The sequence below is a fragment of the Mesocricetus auratus genome, unplaced genomic scaffold, assembly GCF_017639785.1.
Source record: "Mesocricetus auratus isolate SY011 unplaced genomic scaffold, BCM_Maur_2.0 Super-Scaffold_100043, whole genome shotgun sequence".
Taxonomy (NCBI): Eukaryota; Metazoa; Chordata; class Mammalia; order Rodentia; family Cricetidae; genus Mesocricetus; species Mesocricetus auratus.
Genome location: NW_024429220.1, coordinates 7,809,773 through 7,825,924, shown reverse-complemented (window position 1 = coordinate 7,825,924; position 16,152 = coordinate 7,809,773). Strand labels below are relative to the sequence as shown.

Sequence of the window (16,152 nt, the reverse complement as noted above, 5' to 3'; positions counted from 1 at the left end):
CACTTACTCTTTCTCTTACAAAAGTAACTAAGCGATTGAGAATGCAAGGTCCAAAGGTGAGCAAAAGGAGTAGAATAAGCAAGGGGCCCATCAGGGTGGACAACAGAGTGGTGAACCACGGGGACTTATTGAGCCAAGATTCAAACCATCCTTGTTGGCTTTCTCTTTCTCCTTGTCTGTGTGCTAATCTTTCTCTAAGCTTACTAAAGTTGTCTGTCACCACACCAGAATGTTATATTTAGAAGCAGCATTCTTCTTTCAGAGCAGCACACAAGCTTCCCTCTTTAAGAAATAGAAGGGCTAATCCTCTCCTATTTTGAGGACTACTTTTGAGAGAGAAGTTAAAGACATCTGCAACTTGGTTACAGAGTCTTTGAGTAACCTAATGTCCATATCGATAGCATCTCTAAGTCCATTATAATATTGGGGCATCTGGACTAGAGCCGCTGTCCTGGTGCCCACCCCGGCAGCAATATCTAAGCTCAACGTCACGGCTAGGGTCATAGTAATGGGTTCTCTCTCTCTCTCTTTGAGACAGGGTTTCTCTATATTGTTTTGGAGGCTGTCCTGGAACTCGCTCTATAGAGCCGGCTGGCCTTGAAATCACAGAGATCTGCCTGCCTCTGCCTCCCAAGTGCTGGGATTAAAGGCGCGTGGCACCAACGCCCGGCTATAGGTTCTCTTTTGTACTTGTTACGACCCTCGATTTCATCTAAGAAGGAGCTGTCAGGATGGTATAGCAGTCTGGGCACAAGTTGCACCAGGACCAGAGTTATTTAAAATGGGAGGGGGGATACATACAGGGGGTGAGACCAGTTTCTCAAGCCCACCATCCATTGCTAGGGGGAATCAAATACATGGTATCAGAGGAAGGATTTCCATTCATGGTTTTGGAGCATAGGCGAGCCTTATTCGGTGGTGGTTGTCCCACACAGAGGCCACTTCCTGATACTGCAGACAGAGTTGATTTTGCTTGGCTATCAGGCACCCAGCAGCAGCTGTTGGCGTTCGCGGAGCTGGTTAAGTTTCCTTCTACTCCTGTAGCCTCATAGTAAGGAGGGGATACCGCATCCACAGCCAACAAGATTGGGTGGTCTTGGGATTAGTGGAATTGAGCAGCAGCAAGGCACGCTGAACCATGGCCACCATGCTATCAGTGGTGGAGAGCCTTAAGGGTGGGTATGGCCATGTTAGGAGGTACTAATTCAGTTGGGGGCCAGAACTTGGGGGGAAAGTGGGTTTTCAAGTTAGTGGGACTTTAGGCAATATGAGGTTGGGGCCCATAGGTATCTGCTATAGGAAGCTGGGTGTATCTCGATTTTTAACCTGATGGTAAACATTAGCTCCAGATCATATCCACTTAAATAGAATCTCAGCCCCCAAGAATATCCTTTTATCCAATATTTTTGGTTCCTTCCTGGTTGTGTAGTCTGGATACAGAGTGGTGCACACACACCATCCTGTCTGACAGGCGGTCAGTTAGCGGTCACCTTAATATAATCCCAAGAAGACAATGCGTTCAGACCAACGGATCCTGTGGTCTCACACCCCCAGCTTTTGCAGAAGTAATCTGCCTTTCCTCCACAGTAATTATAACCTCGTGGTTGGTGGCACCCCGGGCAGGTATAGAAGGGGGCCTTATGGAGCCTTGACCCCCCAGAACCTATTACAGCTGCCCATGTATCTTGCCCTGGACAGTCAGGGACTTCGTTGTTATCCAGATGGTTCTCTATGTCCCACCCCAGAGCTCTGAACGCCATTCTACAGGCGTTGGGAAACAGCTCGGGCCACCATGTCCAGGGGGGTCTGATGTCCGAGACTGACCAGACCACATCCCCTGTGGACGACAGCACTTGTCAAGTCAGTAGTTGGGGTAGATGAGGGTTGGCCTCAATGGAGGTGCAAAGGGACAGGAGCACGATTAAATGCCACCATCCCTTGGCCGGATCTTGAGTTTGAGAGGGTTGGTTGTCTTCTCTACCTGCCATTCTGGCCCTGACGCAGGTGCTGCCTTTGCGTGTGATGCGTGGACTCAGGCCGCAATCCCGTCGACCTTAATCGCTGTTGGTGTTTTCAAGAGAACAGTGTATGGTCCCTTCCACCTAGGTTCAAGGCTACCGGGATGATGCCTACGGAATACCCCCCCCCCCCTTTCTCCCTCCTCCCTCTCCCCTCCCCCCATGTTCCCAATCCACTCAGGTAAATGAAGTCTCCCACTATAAGTGTGTGGTGTTTTATGTATGATTTCAGTTTTCGTAATGTTTATTTTACGAATGTGTGTGCCTTTGTATTTGGGGCATAGATGTTCAGAATTGAGACTTCATCCTGATGGATTTATCCTGTGATGAATATGAAATGACCTTCTTCATCTCTTTTGATTAATTTTAGTTTGAAGTCTAAGTTAGGTGTTAGGATAGCTACACCCACTTGCTTCTTAGGTCCATTTAATTGGAAATCTTTTCCCAACCCCTAACTCTGAGGTAACGTCTGTCTTTGAAGGTGAGGTATGTTTCTTTTATGCAGCAGAAGGATGGATTCTGTCTTTGTTTACACTTGTAAGCCTGTGTCTTTTTATAAGTGAGTTAAGTCCATTGATATTGAAGGATATTAATGACCATTGATTGTTGATTCTTGTTTATTCTGGCTTTTTAGTAAAATGAGATTATCTGTTGTCTATGTCTTTGTGAGTGTAGTTAACTTCCTTGGGTTGGAATTTTCCTTCCAGAATTTTCTGTAGGGCTGGATTTGTGGGTATGTATTGTGTAAATCTGGTTTTGTTATGGAATATCTTGTTTTCTTCATCTATAGTAATTGAGAGTTTTGCTGGGTATAGTAGTCTGGGCTGGCATCTACGGTCTCTTAGTGTTTGTAGAACATCTATCTAGGACCTTCTGGCTTTCAGAGTTTCCGTGGAGAAGTCAGGTGTAATTCTGATAGGTTTGCCTTTATATGTTACTTGGCCATTTTCCTTCGCTGATCTTAATATTCTTTCTTTATTCTGTATGTTTGGTGTTTTGATTGTGGCTAGGGAACTGTCTTTTTTGGTTCAGTCTATTTGGTGTTCTGTAAGCTTCTTGTACTTTCATAGGCATGTCCTTCTTCAGGTTGGGAAAGTTTTCTTCTATGAACCTGAATTTCTACAAGTGCTGCTAACTGCGGAACCATCTCTTCAGTCTTAATCCCCACCTTTTTTTTCCAGATCACTGTTTCTACTGTTAGTTCAGCTACTCCTGATAGATGTAGCTCAGCATGAGGCAGCTCCCAATGGTCTTTTCTCCGTCTTGCTTTCAGGGCATTCCTCTGTTTTTGGACACAAGATTTCAGTTTGCAGTCTGGGCTGGTCTGGTACTTGCTGTCTCACTATGTAGCCAAGGGTGACCTCAAGCTTATGGCAATTGTCCTGCCTTGGTCTTGCAAGTGGTGGGGTTATGTTCATGAGTCACCACACCTGGCTTGTCAGCAGCATTTGACAAGCACTCTACCGTGCTTCTCTCTCTTTGTCATTCCCATTTTGTGGGTCCTTCTGGCCGCCTTTGTTGACCCTGTTGTTTGTTTCACTTCTAAAGTCAGTTTCCTGGGCTTGGTCTGAAGTTTCTTCTGTAGTTGTTCTTTCTACCTAGATGCTTATATTGAATCCCTAAGCTTTAAAATCCACCTAATTGCTGAGACTGTTAGAGCTAGACTTCTAGTTTACACAGTTCCCTAGAACTCCCCTTTTTTTTCTTTCTTTTCAGTGGTAGGGTTGGAGTCAAGGGCTTCACCAGTGCTAGGTGACTTGCAATGGTTAGAACGTGATTGTCCTCTATGGACTAAAATGTTGAATGCTTGCTCTCCAGCTGGTGGTGCTGTTTTGGGAGGTTGCCACAGGAAGCACTCCGCTGGGGTGATCTTTGCGAGCTTTAGGCCTCATGCTGATCCCGCTCACCCTCTGTGCTGGAGACATGGTTCAAGACGTGAGCTTTCAGCTTTCTGCTCTACTCACCACCCGCTGGAACTGTAAGCCAAATGCTCTCTTGGCGTCTCTAAATTGCCGTGGTCACGGTGTGGTGTTTTATCACTGCAACAGAAAGCAACTAATAGACAAGTGTTCTAACCCTGAATCCCAGCCTCAGCCCAGGACTCTGTCTATTCTGACTGGTTACCTAGCATTAAATAATGAATTGAGTTTTTAAGTTTCTTGAACCTAAAAATATCATAAATGAGAAGTTTTGTTTTTTTTTATACTAAACTCTTTCCTCCTCATCTCCTTCCTTTCATAGCTCATGACACTGTCATCCTTCAGAGTAAAAATCTAGTCACTCCTCCACATTCAGTTCAAGGTCAAGTCATAGTTCCCAGACTTGACCCCAGACTTAAGGTCCTTCTTAGGACTGGGTGACTGGGAGTCTGCATCTCACAGCCCTTGATCCTCTTTGGAAGTTTCCCTCAGCTGAAAAGAGTCACTTTGCCCAAGGTCACAGCAGCTGCTGTCCAGCAGCTTCTGGCCACAGAAGAGGTTATAGCTTATATCTTGGAATGAAAGGACTGTGTATTGTTAGCCGATTTTGTAGTCACAGAGATCAGGAAACTATCACACTGGTTACTAGGACTCCTGGTATCAGACTTTGTGGACTCCTTCAGTCCCACAGCTAGGATAAACTCCATTTGTGGCTGTTAGAGGCTTCTGCCAGTTGTGAACAACTTGGGAGCCATCTGTTGTTACTCATGGAAATTGGACCCTGCAATTCTTCACTTTCCTTTGAAAGGCTTTTTGCCATGTGATAAGGATCTGTTTGAACCACAGGCTGAGATATGTATTGGAGCAGCCTTATTCCAGAAGTATGTTCTGCAATATGTTAGGTTTAAATAGGCAGTTTGCAAGTTTTCCACATATGGTCCTTTCTCTCCATCAGAAGTTAGCAGGATGAGGGCTGATTAAAGGCAGGGGTCATCTGATGTGGGTTCTGTTCCAGTTCACTTCTGGAAGTATTCAGAAAAATACACTTGTCTGTCCTGAAGCTCTGCTGTATCCAGAAAGGGAATGTAACCCAGTTCCTGATATAACAAACCCCGGTCAGTACATCCTTTGCAATGACTTGTATTTGGATCCACCTTAATAGAAATGCTCAAAAGGGCAACTTCAAGCCCTAGATCCCAATACCCCATTCCCTGAAGCTTTACCATGAATTCCTACATGGAGTCTGAGAAATAAAAGTTTACAGATGAACGACTATAAGATCACCCTGTTGTGTAATGCATATTCCAAAAATTCAGAGTGTTTTACACTACATATGGGGGTACCAGTAGAAACTATCTATGGGGCAAGTCCCTTTCTCCACTTTTTGAACTTTTACCTTTAAAACCTTAAATGTTACTATTGCCAGTCGCAGGCATGACGGGCAGTGAGCAGATGAAGGGCCAGGAGAAGAGTTCCAAACCTCCTGTGAGCTGGCAGGCTTCTGAATGTATCCACAGAGAAGGCTGGAGAAGCAGCAAGGAAACGCATCAGCTACTGTAACCTTAAAACACAGCCAGTGTCTCTTTGGACTTTAAAATCATTCCCAACCAGCCTGGTCTACAAGAGCTAGTTCCAGAACAGCCTCCAAAGTCACAGAGAAACCTTGTCTCGAAAAAACAAACAAACAAACAAACAAACAAAACCAAAAAATTCATTCCTATGCAGCTTATTTTATTTTTGTTTAATCAAATGAACAGAGGGTCTTGAGGGGAGGGGGGCTGGAGAGATGGCTCAGAGGTAGAGCACTGTCGGCTCTTCCAGAGTTCTTGAGTTCAATTCCCAGCAACCACATGGTGTCTCACACCTCTTCTGGTGTGCAGGTATACATGCAGGACACTCATACATACATATAAATAAACTTTAAAAAAATTTAAATAAGAAACTCTCTATGGAAATGGAATTAGGAGAGTACTAGCTCAGTCAGTATTACATGAGACTGTTAATTGTAGGGCCATGGGTTTGGGAGCCATGTTGGGTGCCAAATATTGTCTTATCTTTGGTGTGGTAGCTGCTCCTTAATCTACTGCTACTTCAATCAGCAATTGCAACTCTACAGCTACTTTGCTTCTTCTAGCAGGAGCCTGGCCTCTCAGACCATAGCCTGATGGGTTCTGTTCCCTCAAGCACTGACACTGTCACTGCCACTAAACGTGGCTTTAACTAAATATCTATTATTCTATTTATACATAAGACTCGAGATTCAAAAGCTGGGGTGAAAACCTGCAAGCTGAGAGAGGCAGCTAATCCTGTGTCCTTGCTGGCCTCTCCAAAAGCCCTGCGCTTCTGCTCCACCAAACCAGAAAAAGCCAACCACTCCAAACCCATCCCACTACTCCCTGTGTCTCCATCTCTCCCGATGCACTCTGATGCTCTATGACCACTCTCTGTCAACTAGCTGATAACTCAGCCTCCTGACCCAAGGTCAATTTTATTAATTAACATAAATGCAAACTTGGGGTTCACAGTGTGATGGAATATCCCCCAACACACAGTCTCTTACTGGTTGGTAGCTTCCTACCTACAAAACTGATTGATGTTAGACTCTATGAGCAGACCTCTCTTATAAGAAACACATTGATGTTAGACTCTATGAGCAGACCCCTCTTATAAGAAACACATTGATGTTAGACTCTATGACCAGACCCCTCTTATAAGAAACACATTGATGTTAGACTCTATGACCTGACCCCTTTTATAAGAAACACAGACAACTGCCTGTATCTGCCACCATGCCTGGCATAATATTCAGTTGAACTTATTTTACCTTATTTCGTTGATAGGGTCTTATTTAGTTCCAAAGTTGACCTTGAACTTTCTTATCTTCATGCTTTACTTTCCTAAGTGCTGGATTCCAGCACACAGCACTAAACCTCATTTATATGTGGTGCTGGGTATTGAACCCAGGGCTTCATGCATCGAGGCAAGCATTCTACAATGGAGAGCACATCCTCAGCTATATCTACTTTGTGTGAAGTTATAAATCCTGATGTCTATATAAGCTCTGTAAGTGCTAAGTGATCTATATAATAGCTTTTTCTGATTTCAACCCCTATTTACTTTTTAAGAATGACCACTTTTCACTCAACATCATCTTATGAATCTAATATAAGTAGTTATGTTGGTGTTTGTAACTGAGGTTTATTCATTTCCATACTTATGTCAGTGTTGAATAAATTAGTTATATGAAAATATCTATTTTACCTATGCCTTGTTGATGAGCATTTGGTTTTTATTTTTTCTTTCCTTTTTATATGTTTTTGGTGTTTGTAAGAATTTCTTCAGTATCTATAATTACAGAGAGCAGAAGAATTTAGTGTATGCTAATGTTCAATTTATTTTTATTTATTTATTTTCATGTGTGTATGGGTGTGTGTTTGTGGTTTATATGTGTGGTGTATGATAGTGTGTGCATGGATATGCATGTGTGTAGGCCTGTGTGTACATACAGAGGCTAGAGAAGAATTCTGGTTGTCACTCTGTCCCTTAGTTCTTTGAGATATGGTCTCTCACTGAAGAATGGAGTCACATCTGTGTGGGGCCATGCCTGTTTTTAAATATGGGTTCTGAGGATTTAAAAATTCATTCATTTGTGCATAAATTTGTATACTTACGATATATATACACGTGAGTAAGTGTTTGTGTGTGTGGGGTATGAGTCCATGGCATGCTTGAGGATGCCAGAGAACACGTGGATACTGGTTCTTGCCTTTTACCTTGTTTTCCCCTAAGAGTTCATTCAGAGGACACAGTTGGCATTTTCACGCATGTTCTCCAAACCATTTTCATCAAATTGCCTCCCTGACTCTATAACTCGATTTGTTATGTAGTATGTTAAAAATCACAAAATGGGAATTATTAATGGTTATTAGGGGAGGGGAAATTTATCCCATTGTTTTGAGTGGGGCACATGAGCAATTTATGCACATGTAGTACCTGTGTTGTTGGGTGCATTATCAGATTCCTTCCAGATGCCATCTTTATTTTCTTATTGCACAAACTGTGGCTACTCTATATCCACTATCTGGCAATTCCAGCTTCTAAGACCTTTAGAGCAACACACCTGGTTTAGTTATTTCTACCAATTATATGACGATTTATTGGTGTATTTAGTAATTTTAAAACCATGAGTGCATATGCTGCTGAGGTTAGTTGGTGGAACTTACGCTACAAGTAATGTCTTCCATGTTCAACACTTTTGTCACTGTGCCAAATATCTGAAATAAATAACTTAAAAGGAAGAAAGACTTCTTCTGACTTACGGTTACAGAGGTTTTAGGCCACAGTCAGCTGTGCCCCTCTGTTTCTAGGCTCTGGGAAAGCAGAAGCTCATGGCAGGGAGTATGTGGTGGAGACAGCTGCTTACCTCCGGAGAAGTGTCCTGGACAAGATACCGCCTTCAAAGGCACTTGTCAGTGGTGCACTCTCTGTAACAGTCCTTTTGGCCACGAGACCATGGATGGATCAATACACTTTCTGGCTTAAAGATTTTTTTCAGGGTCACCATTCCTAAGGTTGCATTATCTTCAAGAATCCTGGTTCTCAATGGGAAACCTCTGGTATAGCTCTCCTACTCCCAGTGGTTCAAGACTTAATCTTCCAATCTTTGGTTTTTGCATTTGCTTCTACTTCACACTCAGGTGTCAGACTTCTTTTTCCTCTGTCATTCTTTGTCTTTAGTGTTCTTTTTACTTCCTTGAAAGCTAAGCCAGGTATTAAAAATTAACTCATGGCAATTTACTCAAGTCAATTCAAGGGTATTGAGTTCAATGCAGTCTTAGAGCATTCAGATCATGGCAATTTACTCAAGTCACTTCAAGGTATTGAGTTCAATGCAGTCTTAGAGCCTGCGGATCATGGCAATTTACTCAAGTCACTTCAAGGTATTGAGTTCAATGCAGTCTTAGAGCCTGCAGACCATGGCAGTTTACTCAATCACTTCAAGGTATTGAGTTCAATGCTATCTTAGAGCCTGCAGACCATGGGTCTGCTTGCCTGGCACCCTTTCCTTTTGTTTGTATGACTGAGTTTTGACCACTGAGCTCTCACTTTAGATGGGCCTTTCCTTCCAGCACCCACATAGCTCTATCATGTTACCCTGTTGTGATTCTTTCATGGCATCTCTTTGAGATAGCCTTTTTCATTCATTGTCGGAATTCTACTAGAACACAAAACCTGTGAGAGCAGGGACTTTGTGAGCATGACTCTCTTCTTCTGGTTAGAATAGCTCTGTGCACACATAGCTATTTATTCCCTTTAGACAGATAAGATCTGGTTTCTTCAGGGCTCCATTGTTCCATTCTTTCTCATTATCTTCTCAGCATAGTTGGCCTAGTCAATCTCCTTATATCCGGGGCCTCTGTAGCTCTGGTTAGCCTGAACTCACTATGTAGACATATTGACCTCAGACTCATAGAGATCTGCCTACTTTCTACCCTCTAAGTGTTGGGCTTAAAGATATATGCCACCATACCTAGCTTTCTTTTATTCCTTTCTTTTTTTTAAAGATTTTTAAAATTCTTATTTTATGTGTATGAATGTTTTGCTTACATGTATGCCTGTTCACCTGGTGCTTGTGGGGGCCAGAAGAAGGTGTCAGATTCCCTGGAACTGGAATTACAGATGATTGTAAGTTGTTACGTTGATGTTGGCAATCAAAACTGGGTCTCCAGAAAGAGCAGTCAATGGCTCTTAACTAAGCCATCTCTCCACTCCTTTGTGTGTGTGTGTGTGTGTGTGTGTGTGTGTGTGCGCGCGCGCACGCATGCATGAGAGAGAGAGAGAGATACAAGAAGAGGAATGAACATACATTGAATATCTCCTCCTATCAAGCACAGCATTCTGAATCATTTTATATCCTCACATAAATATTATATAACTGAAATTATTTATATCCATGTTGTAGATGAAAAAATCAAGGTTTAGAGTTTTATAGGGTAATTTAATAAGCAAGCATCTGGGCCTGAGACCCAGCTGGACAATATATACCCTGTGTGAAGTGTTGTAGAAGGCCTGCTTGCTCAAGGGACAAGTGACTGCCTCTCAGTTCAGAGTAATTGGTTCTTTCAGGAAAGCTTTATTTGAGAAGCTTAGCTGTTTAGTCGACAATTTCACTAGACCCAGTGGAGATATGGCTATATTTGGATAGAAGAGAGATGCCTTGGAGGTGATGCTCTTGTCCTGCACATGGGCATCCTGAATATCTAATAAGTGTCTATGATTGGTAACATTATGGAATTCAAAGAGAGTTTCAATTGAACCGTTAATTCACACTGGTGTGGTGGTTTGGATTTGAAATGTCTCCTGTAGGCTCATGTGTTCAAACCCTTGGTCTCCAGCTGTTTCCAACATCTGGAAGTTCATGGAACCTTTAGGAGGTGGAAACTTGCTACAAGAAGTGAGTCATGAGTTCTGTAGTGTGACTCTACTTCCTTTCTGCTCTCTGCTTCTTTATTGTAGGTACAACGTGGCCAGCATCTTCCTGCTCACTTCTGTGACTTTATTTCCATGATTGTGTTCCTTCTTAAGCTGTAAGCCAAAATAACACCCTCCTCCCTTTAGTTGCTGTTTTCCATGTTTTAATCATAGCAATGAGAGAAAGAAACGACACACTGGATCACTAGGCAATAAAGCAAATGACTGTGCATATGCTGCCATTTTTTAAAGTAACAAAATCTTATTTTTATTTTTTTCAGAAATTCAGATATTCCAACAAATATCTTTACATTTCCTGGACCTTAAAAAATTGCACACAACTTTTGGACATAACATAACAGAAAAGAATGAGAAAGGGAGTCTTTTTTAAAAGGTAAAAACCTACTTCGTATACTTAACATTTAGCGATTTACATGTGTATTATCTATGTACAAAGAGAATATCATCAATGACCTATCTTCATAGCACTGTGGTATGCTGAATTACACTTAGGTTTTATGGCAAAAGCTTCTTGAAGACATTTGCAAGTGGAGAGGAAGAACTTTAACTTTTTTGAACACATTACTACTTGTGATGTAAGACCCGAGACAGAGCCATAATTTACATGGGTTAGAGGAATCTGATGTCTTCTGTTTCTTGGGTAGATATAAAGATGCCTCCCTTTAAATAAAAGATGAATTTTTAAAAAGTTGTGTGTAGTTTGAGGCCAGCCTGGTCTACAGTGTGAGTTCCAGGAGAACCAGGGCTACACAGAAAAACCCTGTCTTGCGAAATGAAACAAAACAAAGCAAAAGTTGTATGTAATTAAGTTTAGTAAGTAGGGTATTCTGAATGCATTGGGCCAACTATTACTTAAAGCAACAAAGAGCCCCCAGAATGACTAATACTATAGTTACAGAGACTAAGTGTTCCCTTAGTATAGATCTTTAGGAAAGCCACACCTCTGTGAACTGGGTTTTATCTACTTGAGCACTTAAGCGTATCCGTAATATACTTTTAGCCATTCGAAACGTTTGGTTCATGGTGAAAACATGGCTAAAATATGAATGTGCTCTTCTGCAAGCTTAAGAGAGGGCACCCTGACTCTTTGTTATGCTCCACCTGGTGTTCTAGTGACAGATGCTAATTCTGAGCCTCTGAGTGAAGACATTCTATATGTGTGTGTTTTCTGTTCAGGTCTATACTGCGGGCTGGCTTCCACTGAGCTCCCATGTGTACTTCAGTTTGTGTTTACCCTCATACAGTGGACTACTTCAATATTAAATGTTTCTCTGTGTTGCATTTAAGCAAGAGATGTTATGAGGGCAATGGCTGGGAGATCCTGGGAAGAAAAGATCCTTGAAGACAGATGTATAGTTATAACTACCACCAAGTATTGGCTAACCAAAAGGAAAGAAATATATGAGAAATTTCAAAACCAACATTAACAAACAAAAGGTAATTTATTCCTATCAAGTTCTTTTAACTTGTATAAGTATATAGTTATTTACTAAGGCTATAAAGTTTTTATTTATTTTGTTAGTACCTCTTACTACCATTTAGAAGTAGCTTTAATGGAATAATTTTTTATCAAAGCAAGAATGAGTATATGTCAGTAAAGAAAATAAAGGATACAGGTTTCTAATGACATACAGAATGAAGAAATAGAAAACTCATATTTTAGATATCTATTTATAAAGTATATTAAATTCCTATGCATATACTAGGGGGAATTAGAAAAAGTGTTTATTTGATAGTAGCCTATATATTACATGAGAGAGCATCCAAATAAACCTTCTATTTTGTTCAGAATTCCTTGGTGCTGTCTGTTGCTTGGGAACCTGTGATGTAACGGTGAAACTTCTTGTGATTCACAGTTTTATGGAGCAATAGCAGAAACATTTCCTTGGTGGTAACTTGTACAGACAGGTTAAACTGAACACATACTTGGCAAGAAGCTGGAAGGGCTGCGTCTCTTAATAGCCAAGTAGTTGTGACTAATTGCACAGTGAAATGAGTGGACAGTGGTGACGAGGGACTAAAGACCGCTAGTGATGCTTGGTTAGCCTCTTGGCTACTGAGACAGGAATAATCTACAATTAACTGCTCTTTTGTTTCCTTTAAGAGTACTGAAAGATTAAAGCATTTTTGTTTTAGTTTGATTTAAAAAGGACAGTTTATAAACCTCAGTACCTATGTATTTTACATGTTAATTCTAGCACGTTTGTATTCTTCTTTCTTAAACTACTTCCTGAATATGATTTTTCATGAGTGCTATCTGATCTTATATGATGACAGTTTCCAATGAGCTGGTGTGTGACCCGTGATCATAGCTCCTCCCAGAGAACCATGCGAAGTTCTGCAGATCTAGACTCAGAAGGTGCTTTGGCGAGTGGCTGCTTCATGTTTGTGCATTTCGTCTCTGGACTCTGATCTTTCCCAAGTGTCTTCCTTCTTGATGTTGATGGACAAAGCTGTTTGTTTAGCTGTTATTTGACTTGTTTTGTGCTCATTCTAGAGAATATTGGCTTAGCAGAACTGTAGAGAGGAGTGGGAGGAGAGAGAAAAAGGGTTGGGGGAAGAGAAAAAAATACATCATTTTTTGTCAGCAGGATTTTCACATATTCGTCATGGGACAATACCACAACAACTGGGCCTAAGTAGAGGACTTGCTTAGCATGCACAGGAGTGATAATGCACTCCTGTCATCCTAGCACTTGGGTGGTGGAGGGAAGAGGACCAGAAATTCAAGACCATCTTTAGGTTCATAGCAAGTCTGAGGTCAGCCTTGGCTGTATAAGGCCATGTCTGAAAAACTAAATACCTTTCTTATGCCAACAAGCAGTTCAGATGCACTTTGGATTTATTTCCAAAGACTTTGTGCCATTTGCTCCGTTATACACACAGTAAAGTATTCTCAACCAGCTTCATAAATCCAAATATCCATCTGACTTGAGACTGTAGGCTGCTTCAAAGGAGTAGGGAAGGAGGCAAAACCAACTCAAGTATCACTCATCTTGCCTGGCATAGAATAGGTTTTCTATATCTCAACTGTTTTACTTTTCTTTCTGTTTTATTTATTTTACATGACATTGTTAACAAGTGTTAAAAAAAAAGACCATATATGAACCACTCACAAATCCAATTACCTTTAAATATCAACTGTTTCCTTCCCATGTTCTTAATATTTTCTATGAAAATGCACTTGTATTTTATAAAGTTGGAATCACAGTACTGTTTAGTATTTTTAACATTGCATTGACAGTCATTATCATTATATCAGCTTCTAATGGCTATGTAAGATTCCATTCTATTTCGTTAAAAAAGGAAAATTGGTACCAATCCTGACAACCTTATAATTAGTTTATTTTTATGGACATTGGTGTTTTTCCTGCATGTGTTTCTGTATGTGGGTGTTGAATCACCTGGAACAGGAGTTATTGGCAGTGGTGAACTGCCATGTGGGTGCTGGAAATCGAACCCAGGTCCTCTGGAAGAGCAGTCAGTGCTCTTAACCACTGAATCATCTCTCCAGATCCCTGTCATTCTACTTTCATTCCTTACATTCATGCTCAACATTTCATCCTCCACAATTTCACTACTTCCAGATGTCTAGGCAGATTTTGATTTCTTTCATCTTAAGGGAAGATATTTGTTGAGAAAACAGGGTCTCACTATGCAGCCCAGGCTGGTCTCAAACTCCTGATCATCTTGTTTCAGTTTTCTGAGTCCTGGAATTTCAGACATTCACCTGCACACCCAGCTGGCACTGATTTTTATTTGTTTGTAATTGTAAACAGTGGACCTCTTTGCCTCTAAAGATCTTTAGGATAGAGTATTAGGGAGTGGATGGTTTTCATTTCCTCCAATAAATTGAAGACTATTTTTGTGTTGCCATAACTAGACTTTCAGGAGTATGGTCGTTCTTTTCTTGGGACGATTGCCATAGACTTTGGCTCAAAGACACTGTGTAGAATGGGAGTCTGGGTCTATGGACTGGCTGACTGGTACAGCAAAGGCTGCATATGCTGTTTGGTTTTGCAGCACACACTTTAGAACACAAGGTGAGTTTCTGATTTCTGAATGCTAGAGACTGCTCAAAGGTTCTGTTGTTATCGGAAATGCTTTCTCCCTCAGTTTCTGCCACACTTAAAACATCTTGGTCATGATGTGATCTTAATGAACTCACCTCAGCAAGACAATTCAGTAACTGTAATGTGCCCAGAGCACACAGATTATAATTTAAATGTGTACATGTTACAGTGATGACCTGTCTGTAACAATTTTGTGAGACTGAGTTATGCTGGCAGAAACCCTACAGAAAAGAATGCCGTCTTTAGATATTGTGAAAATTATACAAAGAATGGTGGGTGTCTGTAATGCTAGTTCTAATAGGTCTTAATAATAAAAGTTGGGAGTCAGATATAGGAGTGAAAGCTGAAAGATCAGAGAGGTGAAGGAGCAAGCCACAGTCACACTTGGCCAACTTCCCAGTTTAAAAGGGAGCGAGTTCCTGTTCCCTCCTGCCTATATTTCTCTCATCTCCACCCAGTCATCTCACTTCCTGTCTGTCTGTTAGCTAGTGGCCAGCTCCACTCTCTGATCTTCAGACATCACCAAAGCGGGTCCTGAGCTTCAAATGGCCTGCTGTGTCGCCTTGAGCAGAGCCCAGACTGCAGGTTTGTGGGTTCAGAGTTCCACTAGGTTTGAATGCCTTACTCAGATCTTTCTGTTTGAAGTCCACACAGATGAATGCCTGAGATCTACAGTTGGATTATGTTAAGCGCTAGTCAAGGATGAGAGAGAATGAAATATAGGAAGGACAGTATGGAGATGGCTGTTTAAAAGAGGGTAGAGGGGACTTGAGAGATGACTCAGGGCTTAAGCACAGGACCAGAGGATCAGGGTTTGATTTTCATTACCCACGTGGCAGTGGGCAATCATCTGTAACTCTAGTCTCAGGGGACCTAATGCTCTCTTTTGGCCTCCATGGGCACCTGGCAGGAATGTGGTGTGCAGACACATATGCAGGGAAAATCCCTATAAATAAAATAAAAACGTAGCTGGGCAGTAGTGCCTTTAGTCCTAGCACTTGGGAGGAGAGGCAGGTGGATCTCTGGGTTGGAGGCCAGCCGGAGTTCCAGGACAGCCAGGGCTACACAGAGAAACCCTGTGTTAAAAAAACCAAAAAAGGAAAAAATGTTTAAAAAGCAATTAGCCACATGGAGGAGAGGGTAGCACACTGAAGTGCTTAGGGTTCCACTTGTGTGTGATGAAGAAGAGTTAAAAGATCCCCCCTTCTTTTTTGATGGTCTCAAAGACACCAACCACTATAAAAAGCTTGATTTGCTCTGAGGCACGTGTGAACAGCCGTGAACTGGAGACCATTGCTTCTTTTCCCTTAGCTCTCAGCTGCTGAGACTGGCTTTATGTCTGTGGCATCACAGGATGGAGCAAGAACATGAGACTATCCGGAAGGAAGTGTGCAGGGTAAGATCCAATCTCACTGTACTGGGTTGGGAGAAATGAGTATGGGAAAGAATTTCGATCATCCCCCATAGCGGTAGGCTCATGCCTGATTGAGAAGGGGCTGCCTGCAGGGTGGGCATCCTTTTGTGAAGATACTGAGCTTCCTTGTGGGACCAGAGCTCTTGTGATCAATCTCGTAAGAGCCATGTACATCTCATCAACCTCTGGGCCCACATCCCCAGGCCTGACCAGGACGGAGCATGGGGTCACCTGTG

General features: G+C 41.9%; 1 protein-coding gene across 3 annotated transcripts in view; it reads right to left on the bottom strand.

Annotated features, from left to right (window-relative positions):
• Positions 1-10,650: 10,650 nt before the first annotated feature.
• Lhfpl3 (LHFPL tetraspan subfamily member 3) overlaps positions 10,651-16,152 on the bottom strand; it is a 518,223-nt gene continuing 512,721 nt past the window's right edge. For all 3 annotated transcript variants that reach the window (XM_040735138.1, XM_013121079.3, XM_005080859.4), the window contains one exon: positions 10,651-12,946. Coding sequence is in view for 1 of the 3 variants with exons in the window: in XM_005080859.4 (XP_005080916.1) it covers positions 12,918-12,946 (29 nt within the window). In the remaining 2 variants the exon portion in view is untranslated. The remainder of the gene's footprint in view (positions 12,947-16,152) is intronic.